The 17,542-nt window shown below is 48.4% G+C and overlaps 1 protein-coding gene across 1 annotated transcript; it reads left to right on the forward strand.

Moving 5' to 3' along the window:
- The first annotated feature begins 252 nt into the window (after positions 1-252).
- On the forward strand, positions 253-7,618 carry THEM5 (thioesterase superfamily member 5). Its single transcript, XM_015457222.4, is given in 6 exon segments — positions 253-495; positions 1,437-1,638; positions 3,647-3,785; positions 6,697-6,807; positions 7,127-7,251; positions 7,575-7,618. Coding segments are annotated over 6 exon segments (747 nt in total). The 5' UTR covers positions 253-369.
- The last annotated feature ends 9,924 nt before the right edge of the window (positions 7,619-17,542 follow it).

The raw sequence follows: 17,542 nt of genomic DNA on the forward strand, positions 1-17,542 counted from the left end.
ACAGGCTTCCCTTATCCTTCTGGAAATATTCTTGGATTTTCCCTCAGAACTGCCAGGCAGCTCTCCAAGGCTCTATATACCCCATACTATTTGTTTATGTACTTGTTTACTCCTTTTGCAACTCAAGCCAGTCCTGCTGCCTTTTCATGCCCAAGCAGCATCTGCCCCTCCCCAAGCACTGGGTGGGGCTCTTAGACCAGTTAAAGGCGCTGAGCATCTGTGGGTGTTGCAACACGCCAGCCCAGCCTTGCCTAGCGCTCTGAAAGAAAGCCTGCGACAGAAGGGAGAGAAGTGGCCCCAAGTGCAGCTGAAAGCACTCCTTGGGAGTCAGCCAAGACCCTCCATCCAAGCAGGGCCAGATCCTTGCACATGGCCATGATAAGGAGAGGCTTCCAGGTGGCAGCAAGACTTGGCCACCACAGAGGCCTTGGGGCCCCCCGTATCCTGCCCAGACTCAACCCTGCCTCAGCATTTGGATCCTCCACAGACTCCGTGGTAAATGAGTTCCCAACTCAGCCAGATGGGCAGTGTTTTCCCAGAAGCCTAGGGCTTAAGGAGCACCCCAAATCTCCTCTTCCCAGCCCATGGCCAGGGCAGGTGGGCAGTGTTCGGAGGAGCAATTTGATTTGGCAAAGAGAAGGTGCTCTGGGATACCAAGTAGCCCCCATTCAAAACTAAAACCACCAGGAGACCTGCATTGGCTCTGAATCTTGTGTGGCCACCAACAAATCGCTTTCCTCCTGTGGGACTCAGACTATTGCAGCAAAGCTGAGGTATCCTCAGACAGAGGACCCTGTCTGTGGCATTGACAAGCAGCTCACATGCTGCCTACAGTTGTGACTGGTGTGTGAGCAGGTGATGCTACAGAGGACTTCCTTACGTCACAACACCTCTGTGGGGGCCCAAACGTGTTTCAAAGGAGCCACCCTGCCCAGGCAGGCCCACAGCAGTGGGCAGAGCTGGAGTAGCCCCTGAGGTGGGGGTTGCTAGAGTGGTCCTCAACAACTGTGGCCCTGCCCTGCAGAGGAGACAGCATCTAGTGCGACCACCAGCTCTCACATTCACATGCTTGGCAACCTTGGCCATATTCCCTCAGTTTCCCCATCTGTACAGTGAGGCTAACATGAGCAGTTGTCAACTTTAAAGAACTGCTCACATGTTTTCAACAGAACAGGGGTACATCAAGCAGCATGCCCATCATCTCTGGCCCCACTCCCTGCCCACCCTTCCCTTGCTCTTTAGCATCCCTGGGCCCCATCACCCATACGGGTCCGCAAACCCCCTGCAAGGAAGATGGGCCCTTTCCCTTGGATTGATACTCTGGCAGAAGGGATGGAGAAGCCCCAGCACCCAGGAGCACCTGTTTAGAGGTCCTGAGCCCACGCAGCAGCCCCACTCCAGGACGCTGTCTAGTCATTCTGATTTTTCCTGCCCAGTTCTCAAGATTCTTGCCAGAGAAGACAGAGTTGAAGGATGATGCTCTTCCCAATGCCAGCTGGTGTTTGGACATGCTGTGCCTGTACCAAGAATTTCTGGAGAAGACCAAGTCTAGCGGCTGGATCAAGCTGCCCTCCTTCAAGTCTAACAGAGACCACATCTAGGGACTCAATCTCCCATCTGGACTGGCAGTTTCCTCGGGTAAGGATAGGACCATGAGCACACACATCCCCGCCGCCCTTCCCTGTGTTCTAAGACTCTGAGAAGCAACTTCACAGACCGCCTTCCAGTTCTCAGCCCAGTTCTTCCTGCTGTCCAACTCCACCCCTCATGCTGCAGCCCCAGGTAATAGGCGGTGGGTGTCCTCTCAGGTCTCCAGTTCCCCTCCTCCCATCTGAAGCAGCACACCCTGGTGGGCCCACCTTTGCTCCCAGCCAAGCATGTCTCCACTGGAGGACAGCCAGCCCAGCTCCCGCCCTGACTTCTCACTGACTGCCCCTCCCTAACTATCAAGCCTCATTCCAAGCCTTCTGCCCCAACCCCATGAAAGCCCTTGGACCCTACACCCCTTCCACTGGAGGCCCTGCACATCATCCCTGCTTTGCCGGGTCTGGAGCAGCACTTCTGAAACACCTATTGGATCCTAATGATAGAGCTTCCACCTTCGTGTGTGTGCACACTCGCACGTGCACGCATGTGTATCTTCCTCATAGTGTATCTCTCACTCATATATGTGGTCTTCCTGCCTAGTGATGAAGGAGTGGTACAGGGGACAGATTACCCTTGGGTTTATGGCACAAACAAAGCAGAGATACCAACATAATTTTTTTTTAAAGAATTTGGTACTTCCAAAAAAGGATATAGCAGTGGTAGTTGTCTTGGGAAAGAAATCAGAACTTTGATGGATTTTCTGCTTTTATTTTACTGTTTAGTATTATTCTTTTGAATTATATGTGAGTTACATGAGTAATTACATTTTCAATTTTCAATGCTTATGGTCTCTTAAAGTCTTGCCCTGGCCCTGATCCTATCTCCATTCTCAGCCAGGGCACTTCCTGCATGCTTCTCCCCGAGATGGAAAGGCTCTGTGAGGACAGCAATTGTGCCTCTGCTCCCAGAGGGAAGGCTCCCTGGGGGTGGACCTGGTGTCCTGTGGGGAAAAGAAAGAGAGTTCAGACTATTACTGTGTCTATATAGAAAGAAGTAGACATAAGAGACTCCATTTTGTTCTGTATTTGAGATGCTGTTAATCTGTGACCCTACCCCCAACCTTGTCCTTGAAAGAGACATGTGCTGTGGTGACTCAAGGTTTAACGGATTTTGGGCTGTGCAGGATATGCTCTGTCAAACAAGTGCCTGAAGGCAGCTTGCTGGTTAAAAGTCATCACCATTCTCTTAATCTCAAGTACCCAGGGACACATGCACTACGGAAGGTCACAGGGACCTCTGCCCAGGAAAGCTAGGTATTGTCCAAGGTTTCTCCCCATGTGAGAGTCTGAAATATGGCCTCGAGGGAAGGGAAAGACCTGATCGTCCCCCAGCCTGACACCCGTGAAGGGTCTGTGCTGAGGAGGACTAGTATAAGAGGAAAGAAGGCCTCTTGGCAGTTGAGATAGAGAATAGCATCTGTCTCCTGCCTGTCCCTGGGCAATGGAACATCTCCGTCTAAAACCCGATTGTATGTTCTATTTACAGACAAAGGAGAAAACCGCCAAGGTGCTAGCGGCAATGCTGCTCTTTATGCACTAAAAAGGTTTATGGAGATGTTTGCATATGCATATCAAGGCACAGCACTTTTCCTTAAACTTGTTCTTGTCACAGAGATCTTTATTCATATGTCTTACTGCTGACCTTCTCCCTACGATGATCCTATTATCCTGCCACTTCCCTTTTCTAAGATGGTAAAGATAATGATCAATAAATACTGAGGGAACTCAGAGACCAGTGCTGGCGCGGGTCCTCTGTATGCTGAGCGCTGGTCCCCTGGGCCTAGTTTTCTTTCTCTATACTTTGTGTCTCATTTCTTTTCTCAAGTCTCTCGTTCCACCCAACGAGAAACGCCCACAGGTGTGGAGGGGCAGGCCACCCCTTCAGTGTACTCTGGTTTTCTCTCCTTAATCTTGTACCAGAGGCAAGACTCAACCAAATGGTGCTGTATCCTGACCATGCCCTCCCTTCTCCGGCTGCGACACTGCCCATCTCTCCCCAGACAAGGGTGACTGTCGCATCTTCACCAGGTGCATCCAAGTGGAAGGACAAGGCTTTGAGTATGTCATCTTTTTCCAGCCATCCAAGAAGAAGTCGGTCTGTCTTTTCCAACCAGGCCCCTACCTGGAGGAGCCCCCAGGGTAAGGTCACTGGTAGGACCTTGGCTGCCTCCTGGGCTTGACTCAGCAGGCAGGTTCAGCATCCATCAGGCTGGCACTGGAGACTCCGTCTTTCTCTAAGCGGGGAGGATGAGAGTGTGGGGCACTGGGCTTCAGCCTCACAATACCAGGCCTGGAAGGACACACAGGGTTATCTGGCCTAATCCCCAGTGTGCAGATAAGGGCTCCTCATCAAAGTCTCAAAATTTTCCAGACAAAAGACCTGAGAGGCCACTTTGAGAAGAATGTGGTACAGTTGGAAGAGGGCAAGATCTGGACTCTAGACTCTGACTTCCTGTCCTGCTCGGCTGCTGCTGGCTGTGGGGCTCTGAGCAAGCAATTTGACCCCTGGTCTTTAGTCTTCTTACCTGAAACCTGGGGCAATAATATCTACCTGCCGGGATGACCAGAGATATGATATTATGGGCCTATGTGTGCATGCTCATGAACCATAAAGCACAGTATAGCTATCAGACACTTCTATCCAAAACCCATGTTCTACCCATGGGGAAATGGAGGTGCACACAGCTAAAGTAACTCGCCCAAGGCAGCACTGCAATCAAAGTCAGATCCAGGACAGTCGGATCTGGCAGGTGAGATTCCAAGTCCACTGTTTTCTCCACTCCCCTTTCCACTCCATGGTTGTCCCCCTTATCCTCTATCCCTATGCCTGCTCCAGATGGTCACTGAAGGCTGGAGGTGGTGCTGGAGCTCCTGCAAGGGAAAGAGAGACAAGAGAGGGCAGGAGTGGCTTTAGGGTCCTGAAGCCTGACAGGGGCTAAACTGGGGTTAAATAGAATCCAGAGTACTAAATAGATGTCAGGGCCTCCAGAGGCTGTGGATGCCAACTGCAGCCTTCAGTCACTTTGGCCATAGGATGTGCAGATACTATGAATTGTTCGGAGTCCTGTCCAGGCCATGGACTCCCTCCCTTCTGAAGCATGGCTGAAGCATGGCTGACTTTTATTTAGGAGCTGATGGAGGTGAGGCCAGAGAGGCAGAGGAGGACCATCCAACACTGAGGCTAGTCAGTGGATTGAGGGGTTGGGGGTCTAGAGAAGAGATTAGTATCCACAAGGCCCCTAGACCATGGGGAGTGGGAAGGGGGAGTTACTCGCTGGCCAAGAGCTACTCTGTAGATCCACATACTAGCCAATGGGTCCCCAGGTTGGCCAGTGAGGACAACATGTCCTTTGACACCAACTCTTTTCACCCTCTTTCAAGCAATTTGGAAGGCAGAGAGGGAAGTGCTTAAGAAGCCTGTAATCCCAGCACTTTGGGAGGCCGAGGCAGGCGGATCACCTGAGGTCAGGAGTTTGACACGAGCCTGGCCAACATTGCGAAACCCCGTCTCTACTAAAAATACAAAAATCAGCCGGGCGTGGTGGCAAGCGCCTATAATCCCAGCTACTTGGGAGGCTGAGGCGAGAGAATCGCTTGAACCTGGAAGGTGGTGGTTGCAGTGAACCGAGATCGCACCACTGCACTCCAGCCTGGGTGACAGAGCGAGACTCCATCTCCAAAAAAAAAAAGAAGTATGTAAATTACATTTGCAAACATTTGTTTATTTAATCCGCTGAGATTGGAATTGTGAAATTCATGGTGGAAAAACTAAGGCTCAGAAAGGTTTAGCAATTTGCTCAAGACAAACAGGTAGTGAGCTGTGGGACAAGGAGTCCAACTGGGTGGGTAGAGACCAAAGAAGCAGGGAGGGAAGGGTCTGGAAAAGCCACTGGTCACAGGAGCAGGAGGGTAACCCATGGCAGTACAGTGTGCACAGCTGATCTGGCTCCGTGGAGAATTGGGACTGTGCTTTTGAAAATCAGGGACTCAAATCTGTTTGATGTTAATTGAATTCTAAAATTGGGTGCCTTTCTATTTTCCCCAAATTAGCCAACCATGAAGTAGCTGACATGAAGCTTGCATAAGCAAGAATGAACATTTTATGGTTTTTTTTTGTTTGTTTGTTTTATTTTGAGACAAAGTCTTGATCTGTTGCCCAGACTGGAGTGCAGTGGCGCAATCTCAGCTCACTGCAACCTCCATCCACCAGGTTCAAGCGATTCTCATGTCTCAGCCTCTCGAGTAGCTGAGTTACAGGCACTTGCCACCACACCCGTCTAATTTTTGTATTTTTTAGTAGAGACAGAGTTTCACCATATTGGCCAAGCTGGTCTCGAACTCCTGACCTCAAGTGATCCGACTACCTCGGCCTCCCAAAGTGCTGGGATTACAGGCGTGAGCCACTGTGACCAGCCATTCTGTGCATTCTGAATAAAGCAAATGTCTGCGGCATTTGAGCATTTCACCTCAATTTCAGCATTGAGCCTGCTGAAGTGGGCTCTCTGCTTTCTGTGGCAATGCTGCACAGAAGTGTGTCATGCCAGCCCTTGGTAGGTCATAAGTTATGTTTCACATTTACTTATCTTGAGATGTGGGCCCCGCACTGGCTGTAGTGACTGGTAAGGTGAGAAACAGCCCAGGGTTGTGCCTCAAAGACTGAGTCACAAAGTTCAGGGACTTTTTCATTTCCTGTATATGCCCATCCTTCCAAATTATGGCAGTTGTTGCCAGCAATTAGGTAATGAATCAGAAAAATGTTTTCTATTAACTTTATCAGAAAAAAAAATTTTCCCTGATGCAGTGTCAGTGGCTACAAAAGCATGCTGAAGCAAACCAGAAAAGCTTAGTTGATTTTGACCGGTCTGATCAGATGGGATGCACCTGTTTCCTTCTTTCCTATTTGGCTGCCCTGAGGCTGAAGGTCTATGTTTGGAAGGGTCTAGGGAAAGGGAGAGGTAGGGTCGCCACAGGAGGGAGGGAAGGCCCAGTGAGGGGGTCTGCCCAGTGGCCCCAGCCCAGGCCTTGCTCCTCACCTTATCCCCACCCCCAGGTTTACCCACAGCGGGTCCCTGGCAGCCATGATGGACGAGACCTTTTCTAAAACTGCCTTCCTGGCTGGAGAGGGGGTGTTCACACTAAGCTTCAACATCAGGTTCAAAAAGTAAGTACGGGCCTTCGGGGCATTGACCAAAGTCATAGCCCTTTTCATCCCTGGGGGTGGCCATCCTCAGCAACTGGGGTGTGGGAGCCCTGCCTGCCACTCTCCTTCCCCAGCCCACTCCCAAGCAGTTCCTCTAGTCCCTGGCCAGGACACAGCCTCTGCTGTCCAACTTTGGGAGCTGACAAAAAGGCCATGAGCCCAGGGCCACCTAAGAGTCCTCAAGGCAGGGAGGGATGAAGAGAGGGAAGAGGACACAGAGAGTGAAGGGATGGGGAGCCAGGTTCACATGAAAGAAGGGCTAAGCTGCCTCCTCTCCCAGCTTGATCCCCATGAGCTCTCTGGTTGTAATGGACATAGAAGTGGGAAAGATTGAGGACCAGAAGCTTTACATGTCCTGCATCGCCCACAGCAGAGACCAGCAGACAGTTTACACCAAGTCCTCAGGTAAAGGAGCCCCCAGCCCAGCCCCAGGCCCTGTCCTGCCACCACCCACCCCCAGAACAAATAGGAGGAAGGAAAGATGCCAAGGATTCTTCCCAAGCTGCAGTCCAGCTTCTTTAGGGGAGGGATAGGGCACCTACTGGGGACACAGATGAAGTGAGGGAGAGCAGAACTAGGATTTTTTTTTCTATGTATGAGTTATCCAACCTGTAACGAAAGGACAAGACCCAGGTAATGGGTAATTTGGAGCCAAATGCTCAGAGTGTCCATCAAACTCCTGCCATCTCAGTGCAGCTCTTGCAGCTCAGCTCACCCTTCTCTTGCAGGTGTTTTCCTTCAGCTGCAGCTGGAAGAAGAGTCTCCCCAGTAACAGTCACTCTGCCTGCAGGAGAGCCTCCCACTGCCTCCCTGCCTGCCTGGGACCCACCAAAGAGCAACTGCTTCCTCAAGAAGCAGTTGGTGAGGCAAGGGAAAGGACCCTTTTCTCTGAGTAAATAAAGTCTCACAGCCCCATTCTCGGCCCAAGGCCTTTCTGTGGTTGGAAATAAAAATCCTTCCAGGGCATCCCATATACCCACCTTCCCACTCAGCACCGACTGTAAAGGTTTACTGAGTACCCGCCAGGTGTCAGACACTGTGTGAGGCACCAGGCATCCAGAAGTGAAAGACAGGGCCACAGCCTCAAGATGCACAATGCGGAGGTGAGGTGCCAAGTCACAGAGTGCCCTATCATGCTCCTCCCACACCCACCCTGGCTTCTATCATGAGTGCAGCGTCGTCTCAGAGGAAGGAGGGGGCAATTTTACTCTACAAAAGCAATCAGAAAACATCTTCTAGAAGAAGCTCTTCCTGAACTGTCTCAAAAGTTAAGTGCTGGTCACTAGACAGGCAGGGGAGGGGAGGATATCCCAGGCAGAGAGAAAGTAAGACAAAGCAGCAGAGGTGTGAAAGTGTACAGGGGCTTTGGAGAAGAGCAAGGTGTTGAGCAGGGCAGGCATCTAGGGAAAGATAAGGTGGGCAGGAGCAAGCCACGGGAAGGCTTCATAATCCCTGCTGGAGAGCTGGAACTTTGTCTTGCAGGCAATAGGGAGCCTCTAAAGGGCTTGGGCTGGGGAGTGACAGAGCTTTGTTATTTAGAAAGATGACTCAGTGGCAGTAAGGCATCAGCAAGACTGAAGGCAGGAGCGCTGGTTAGGAGATCCCTGCAGGCTTTACACTAGAGAGCCTGCAGGGGTCAGAGCTGCGAAGCTGAGAGATATGGAAAAATGTTACAAATACAGGAAGTGCAGGACTTTGCCACTAGTTATACAACGTGGATCTGTGAAGAAGAGCTGTCTAGGATGACTCCAAGTTTCTGGCTTATGGGTTTCCAGGTGGTTATCACTAGAAATACAGAAAGAGATGGGGGTAAACAATGAGCTCAGTTTTACATGCATTGAGCTTGAAGTGCCCATGGAACTTGCACCATGTGGCAAGTGCCAGCAGGAACATGGATATTGTGATATGGAGCTCGGAGAGATAAGCTACTGACTCAAATTGTGAGCCAATATAAAATGTGACATGAGGCTGGGCACGGTGGCTCATGCCTGTAATCCCAGCACTTTGGGAGGCCGAGGCAGGCGGATGATCTGAGTGATTTGAGAGTCGAGAGAACTCAACTCATGACCAACATGGAGAAACCTCATCTCTACTAAAAACACAAAAAAATTAACCAGGTGTGGTGGCACATGCCTGTAATCCCAACTACTCAGGAGGCTGAGGCAGGAGAATCACTTGAACCTGGGAGACAGAGGTTGCAGTGAGCCGAGATCATGCCATTGCACCCCAGCCTGGGCAACAAGAGCAAAACTCCGTCCCAAAAAAAAAAAAAAGTGTGACATGAAACCCCTGGGAATGCCTTATGCAGAGTGGAAGTGAGGAAGAGGCAAAGGGAAAGACAGGGGTGGGGAGGGAGGGGAAAAGGGGAGGGAGGGAAGAAGGGAAGAGGTCAAAAATAGAACCAGAACCTTATGTTGCACTAAGGCTGAAAGTTGGGATAGAAGACCAAGGATCCACTAAAGAGGCTGAGAACAGGACAGGAGTGACCATCCTTAAGAAGAAGAGGTCAGTGGTATCAAATGTTGAAGAGAAGGCAAGGGCCGGGCAAGGGCCGTGGCTCAAGCCTGTAATCCCAGCACTTTGGGAGGCCGAGACGGGTGGATCACGAGGTCAGGAGATCGAGACCATCCTGGCTAACACGGTGAAACCCCGTCTCTACTAAGAAATACAAAAAACTAGCCGGGCGAGGTGGCGGGCGCCTGTAGTCCCAGCTACTTGGGAGGCTGAGGCCGGAGAATGGCGGGAACCCGGGAGGCGGAGCTTGCAGTGAGCTGAGATCCGGCCACTGCACTCCAGCCTGGGCTACAGAGTGAGACTCCGTCTCAAAAAAAAAAAAAAAAAAAGAGAAGGCAAGGAAGATGAGAATTAAAAAGAAGCTTTTGAGTCAGGAGTGGTGGCTCACACCTGTAATCCCAGCACTATAGGAGGCCAAGGCAGGAGGATTGCTTGAGGCCAGGAGTTTGAGACCAGCCCGGGCAACAAAGTGAGACCCCCATCTCTACAAAAACAAAAAAAGATAAGAAACTAAAATAAGTAAGTGCATAATAAAATTAAAAAGAGACCTTTCGATCTGGTCATGAAGAAAATGTAGTTTCCTTTGCCAGAGCAATTTTAGGAGATGGGACAAAAATCCAGATTACAGGGGATGAAAATATGAACAGGGAATGAGGAAATGAATGTAGATGCTTCTTTCCAGGAATGCTGTTGTTGTTATTCAAGGAAAGATATTTGACTGTATTTTAATTGCTAGTGGAAAGAGGCTAAAACTTTTAGGAGAAAGAGGGACAGAGGTGTCATCCAACAGAACAGCTTTCTTAGAGCTGCCTTGGGAGCCATGGGAGAGCGTCAGCATGACTCTGGGACCGAAAGGAAGGAGGTAGAGTGCAGAGCAGGACAGGAAGTTGAGGGGATTCAACCCGGAGTGCTTCAACTTTCCCAGTGAAATGGAAGGCAAGGCCATCAGTGAGGAAAGAGGTTGGGAGGAAGGGGGATGGTTTGGAAAAGCTGCTGTAGGGATCAGGAAAACAGGTACCAGGTACATGTGTGACCAAGACCTCCTGAGCGCCCAGCTGCTGGTAAAAAACAGGTATCTGGAGTGGCACCAACCTTAGGAGAAAGGAAGGTGGGAGCCAGCTGGCAAAACCCAGGGGCGATGGTGGATGAGTCAGATGAGAACAGTGGAAGGGGAGGAAAGACAGCAACATGGCTGGTACACATTTCTAAGGAGAAAAGATTTGCCGTGAGGGAGAAGAACAATGGAGGAGGCAATGGCTATCCAGAAGAAGTCTGTAGCTCCTCTGAGCCTGGGGAGGAGAAGGGTGAGACCAGCTTCCACAGGGACGGCTGTAAGAGACGGTGCCACTGCACTCCAGCCTGGGTGACAGTGAGACTCCGTCTCAAAAAAAAAAAAAAAAGAAAAGAAAATATGGTCTAACTATATGTTTTTTGTCTGTTGTTTTTTTATAATCTACAAACTTTATTCAGATTTTGCCAGTTGCCCACTAATATCCTTTCTGTGGTTCAGGATCCAATTCAGAATCATATGTCACATTTAGTTGTCATGTTTAATCCCCTTTAATTTGAAACAGTTCCTCTTTCTTTGTCTTTCATGACCTTGACATGTCTTTTTTTTTTTTAATTTCCTTTTTTAGAGACAGGGTCTTGCTCTGTTGCCCAGGGTAGAGTGCAATGACAATGATCACAGATCACTGCAGCCTCAAACTTCTGGGCTCAAGGGAGCCTCCTGTTTCAGCCTCCCAAGTAAATGGGACTACAGGCACATGCCACCACACTCAGATAAATTTTATTCGATTTTTTGTATAGATGGGGTCTCCCTATATTGCCCAGGCTGGTCTCAAACTGTTGGCCTCAAGTGATCTGCCTACCTTGGCCTCCCAAAGTGTTAAAATTACAGGCATGAGCCACTGTTTGGAATTCAATCCACTGATATGTTTCTCAGAGTACGAATTAGTTGTTTCGTAGCGTGTTCCAAGGTCTGGATTTCTCCAATGTTTTCTCATCATTAGACTCAAGTTATGTATTTTTGTCAGCAATATTTCAGAAGCAATGTTGTGGCCTTCTCAGTGCTTCATGACAAGAGAAACGTGATGCTGATTTGTCCCATTAATGCCAATGTTCCCTTTGATCAGTTGGTTACCGTGGTGTCTGCCATATTTCTTCACTGAAAATTACCATTTTTACCTTTTTAATAAGTATCTTATTGGGAGATACTTTGAGATTGTATGCATATCCTATTTCTCATCATACTTTTGCCCATTAATTTTAGCTTTTATTGATCATTCTTGCCTAAAGCAATGATTACTGTGATAGTGGTCAATGGTAATTTTCTAATGCCATCATCTCTTCAACATGTTTTCATCCTAACTATATGTTAAAGAAGAAAGTAAAATAGGGGGCCAGGCATGGTGGCTCATGCCTGTAATCCCAGCACTTTGGGAGGCTGAGGTGGGTGGATCACTTGAGCTTCGGAGTTCGAGACTAGCCTGGCCAACATAGTGAAACCTCCATCTCTACCATAAAATACAAAAATTAGCTGGGTGTGGTGGCACATGCCTGTAATCCCAGCGACTCAAGAGGCTAAGGTGGAAGAATCGCTTGAACCTGAGAGGCGGAGGTTGCAGTGAACTGAGATCACACCACTGCACTCCTGTCTGGGCGACAGAGCAAGACTCTGTCTCAAAAGGAAAAAGAAAGTCAAATGGGTTTGGTGAGTAGCTAGCAGCCACTGCCTCAGTTTAAGGGGAGGGCCAGTAGAAGACGACAGAGTCTATGTAAAAACTCTTACTCTGGCAAGTAAAATATTCAGCTTCAGGCATATGCTAGGGCTCCAGGATCTGGGACTGGAGCTGGGGCTTCAGGGAATCAGAGAGAATGAAACCCTTTGTGACACGGAACCAGGTCAGAGAGCTGTGCACAAATTCAGCAGCAGAGGTGAGGTAGGTGGGTCAGGCTCCCTCTCCAGTACCTAGACCACATGCTTCCTAAGCCATCAATCTCACATGATGGGCAAAGGAGAGGTGGACATGGATTTGAACGGCCTCAATGTAGTGCCTTCCAAAAGCTAGAGATGTACCAGAGGCCATAGCCAAAAAGCTTATGACAACCAACTATTTCCTCTCCCATACACTCACATAAAAACTTTTTCTCCTGTGCTTTCACAGTGCCCAAGATATCTACACTCTAGACCCAGAAGCTAAATCACTGTACACTAAAAAACTGGTTGCCCTTCATCCATGGTCAAGGAGAGTCTAATCTTCATCCAGGCACTCCCAGAAGAAGGAAAGAAATACATTCCATCCTTCCTATGCAGTCAGGAAAAGGAAGAGGTTGGTCCAAGTGCAGTAGTGTTTACAACTAATTGATCACAACCAGTTACAGATTTCTTTGTTTCATATCCACTCCCACTGCTTCACTTGACTAGCCTAAAGAGAGAAAAGAAAAGGAAGAAAAATAAAACAGTAAAACAGTTGTGTTTGGGTTTCCATACTAAAATAGATTAAATGCATCCCGTGACTTCTCTGCTGAGGCCACTGTCTAAGAGAAATAGGCACAGGGTGGAAATCCACAGAGGTGAGAGCCTCTCAGGCAAGGCCCCACAGCCAGGCTGGGAGTGTCAGCCTTGACTGCATAAGGCCAGCTGGGTAGGTAGGAGTCTAGATAAGGGAAAATGTCCCAGCTGCTGGGGCACTTTTCTGGTGTCTACGGTGGGGAAGATGCCTCTCCTCTCCCAGAGGCTGAGTATTGCACTGACTGGCAGAAACGAGGAACATTGCTGCCATCATATTTGGAAGCCCATTCCCATATATATCCAGTGCATTTATGAGGAATGCAGCTACTGCAGAGGTAGATGGGGCTGGAATCCAGTAGGCAATTCAGGAAAATGTGACAGCTCCTTCTGTTTGAAGCAGAGGATGTATATTCTCCAGATGCCTGAGTCAAGTGCCAAGAGAAACCAAAGAATGAATAAGGCCATTGTAAGGCCAACCAGTTCAAGAAAGCAGGGGATGTCAGTAGCTCAGACTAGTTCTTATAGGAGGGGCCCACTGAGACCTTTCTGGAACTGAGACTGCAGAGACAGGTCATTCATTACAGTTCCTGGGTGAGAAGCAGGAGCTTCAAGGCACAGTTTATCACCAACCCTATCACATGCTAGAGCCCACCATGAGCATTGGTGGCCAAGTCATGCTGCCTGAGGCCACCACTAAGCCACAGGACATATAGCTTAGAAAGACTCAAAGCCCAAGGATCCTCATAGCAGTTGCCTTCCTACCGGAGGAAAGGCCTGTCCCCTCTCTGCCTCTCCATCTGGCTTGGACCCAGGAAAGCACTCTGTGCTGCTTAGACCCCTAAGTGTCCCTCTGCAATGGTACCTAGAAAGGAAGGTAAGGCCCTTGGGTCACCTGGGAAGTTCTCAAGGAGTGGCACCAATGGTGCTGGGAGAGGTGAGAAGACAGCACTCTGGGTCCTTACTCGAAGGAGCAGCTCTGCTCAAATCTGAAGACCCTTAGTACATAAGAAAGAACAATGCTTTTTGAGATAAGAGATCTGGGTTCTTATCTCAACTCTGCTACTGTTTGGCACATCATTTCTTCCTGGGTCTGTTTCCTGCTCTGCAAAAATGACGGTATATGAGGTGACATCCAAGTTCCTTCCAGGTCAGATATTTCATTGTTCCAATCAAGCCAACTTTTGGCTATACATCTGCCAGTCTTGCCTGATGGCTCACAGATTCCCAGCCTCCCCACATTCTACTTTATATTGCAGAGGGCCAGTGCCTGGGTGCCTGCAAACTGTATTCTCCAGTCTCTTTTGTCATCTGGCTTTGGAAGCCTTGGTGGCACATTGGAAGGTGGGAAGAGGGAGAAGCAAGGTGTGATGGTTAATACTGAGTGTCAACTTGATTGGATTGAAGGATGCAAAGTATCGATCCTGAGTGTGTCTGCAAGGGTGTTGCCAAAGGAAATTAACATTTGAGCCAATGGGCTGGGAAGGGCAGACTCACGCTTAATCTGGGTGGGCACAATCTAATCAGCTGCCATTGAGGCCAGAATAAACAGCAGGCAGAAGAACATGAAAAGACTAGATTGGCTTAGCCTCTTAGCCTACATCTTTCTCCTGTGCTGGATGCTTCCTGCCCTCCAACATTGGACTTCAAGTTCTTCAGCTTTGGGACTCCGACTGGCTTCCTTGCTCCTCAGTTTGCAGACGGCCTGTTGTGGGACCTTGTGATTGTGTGAGTTAATACTCCTTAATAAACTCCCCATTGTGTATATATTTTGTGTGTGTGTGTGTGTGTGTGTGTGTGTGTGTGTGTGTGTGTGTGTGTGTGTGTATCCTATTAGTTCTGTCCCTGTAGAAAACCCTGACTAATATATACAAGGGATTTTTCTCCCTTTATCTTTGCTTTGGGAGGGAACTTAAGTAATGATTGTGTCTTCATGGTTGCAGATCCTTCTGAACAGCCCCTCACCATCCCGTTTGCCTTTTAAACTCTTCTGACACCTTTATCACAAGCTCCCTGTGTTAAACTCCTTCTGTTGAGCCACTTAGCAAGTGCCATTTTCCTGACCAGTCCCTGATAAATACAGCCAGGTTGTGTATTATCTGTAGTCAGTTTTCAATCCCACTGGTGTACAGCCCAGATGGTATGCAGTCTCGTATGCAGCCTTAATTTAACATCCACAAAGAGAAGGACGGGGAAGAGAGGGAACAGGAAAGTGAACAGTCAAAAATTTAGCACAATCTGGCTAAATCCAAATCTCTGTCCATCTTTCTACTGCACACTGCACAGCTGAACAGCTAGAGAAAAAAGACATAACCATGCTGTCTAGTTTCACTTTAAAGTCATGATCACTACCCTCAAGTGGGCTGTTAATGCTTCCCTGCAATCATCCTGAGTTCCCTAGGCCATTCATTCTCCTGCTTTCCTAGGCAACTATTCCAGTCCTTACCCTCTCTACTCAAACCCCTGACACCACCTTCTCCTTTATCATCACTATTAGCTGATGACCTTGCTTCCTGTTTTGTGGAGAAGTCAGAAGCATTCAAAAGAAAACAAGCTTTTGTCATCACATCTGTCCACCTGCCAGCCTCTACCCATTTAGTCTACCTTCTCTCCAGCATCTGTCCACACAGCAGGCAAAGGACAACCCTTAGAGCTATCTCTTATGCACAACATAAGAAATGGTCTTGTCTACGCACTTGTACTGTTCCAACAATTCTTCTTTCTCCTCTGCATTATCAATTTTCCCCTTTCCGTTGGATCTTTCCCATCAACATACAAATGTGCCATTGTTTCTCTCATTTAAAAATTTTCCCAGCCGAGCACAGTGGCTCACGCCTGTAATCCCAGCACTTTGGGAGGCCGAGGCAGGTGGATCTCCTGAGGTCAGGAATTCGAGACCAGCCTGACCAACATGGCGGCATAAGCTTGTAATTCCAGCTACTCGGGAGGCTGAGGCAGGAAAACCGCCTGAACCCGGGAGGCGGAGGTTGCAGTGAGCTGAGATCGCACCACTGCACTCCAGCTTGGGCAACAGAGCGAGACTCCATTGCAAAAAAAAAAAAAAAAAAAATCGCTTGACTCTACCTCCTCTTCTGGCCATTACCCCACTTCCCCCCTACTCTTTCAGCAAACTCTTCAAAAGAGTTGTCTTTGCTCGCTCTCTTTCTCCTCCCATTCTTTCTTTCTTGAGCCCACTTAGATCACACTTTTGCCCCCAACACTCCACTGAAACTGCTCTTGTCAAGGTCACCAATAACTTCTCACTGCTAAATCCAATTATCAATTCCCAGTCCTCATCTTACCTCATTTTGCCTCAGCCTCTGGGACAGCTGGTTCCTCCTCTCCCCAGTCTCTCAATGTTGGGGCACCCAGGACTCAGTCTTTGGATTCTTTCCCTTTTTACCTATACTTCATCAAGTTTCATGGCTTTAAGTTCAGTCTATGTTTCTCTTGGTGTCCACATTTATACTTCCAGCCTGGACCTCTCCCCTGAGCTCCAGACGCAACAGCCTACTGGACATCTCCCCTTGATGTCTAACAGACATCTCAACTTTAACAGATCCAAAACTGAGCACCTGATTTTGCCTCTTCTCATTCTTGGCAACTTCATTCTTCCAGTTGCTGCTCCTCTCTCTTTGGATGGGGATGGATCCATCAGGAAATCCTATTTACTCTATGTTCAGAATATATCCAGAAACTGACTACTACATCCCTGATCATGTCCAAATCATCTCATCCCAAGATTATTTCAGTCATCTCCTATTTGCTCTCCCTACTTTGGCCCTTACCCACTTCTGTCTACTCTTAACACAGCCACCAAAGAGAATCTTTTAACACGTAAGCCAAGTCATATCACCCCTTAGCTTACCAAAAGTAGAAGCTAAAATTGCTACAGTGCCTATGAGCCCCAACAGAGTCTGGCCCTGTTACCTCTCTGACTTCATCTTCCCCTCACTCATTCTGTTTCAGCTACTGTGGCCCCTTTGCCTCCTGGATCACTCCAGGCATGCTCCTAAGGGCCTTTGCATATGTGATTTCTTCTGCCTAGAATGCTTTTCCCTAGATATTCTTCCTCCTTCCTTCATATCAATACTGAAATGAGGTGACCATCCCTGACCAGTCTATTTAAAACTGCATACTCCTCTGATACCTTCGCTCATCCTTCCCTATCTTAATTTTTCCTACAACACTTATTTCCAGCTAACAAATCATATTTTTATGAATTTATTTATGTCTATTGTCTTTCTTCCCCCACTAAAGCATAAACTACATCTAGCCAAGGGAGTTATCACTGCTATATACCCAAAGTCCAGAATAGTGCCTGGAACACAGTAGGTACTCAATAACTGTGGTTGAATGAATGAATGAAGCCACAGAATCAAACTTCCCTGGGTCCCACCCTACTTCTAGACTTCTTATTATGGAAGTCAAGTGTCCATATTGTTAAGTCAGACTGGGTTGGGTCTTCTATTTTCTCACATTTTTAGCGGATGTCAGCCTAAATGATGCCCACGTATTCTCTTGTTCAATCCTCATACCAACTCTGAGAGTTTTATTCTTTCTGTTTTCCAGGTGGAAAAGGTAAGCCCCAAAGAGATTAAGTTACATGCTAGAAGTCACACAGCTAGTCAGTCGCAGAATCCAGATTCCCAGCCCATCTGACTGATGGCA

This window comes from Macaca fascicularis, chromosome 1 (genome assembly GCF_037993035.2).
Source record: "Macaca fascicularis isolate 582-1 chromosome 1, T2T-MFA8v1.1".
In the NCBI taxonomy this organism is placed as follows: domain Eukaryota; kingdom Metazoa; phylum Chordata; class Mammalia; order Primates; family Cercopithecidae; genus Macaca; species Macaca fascicularis.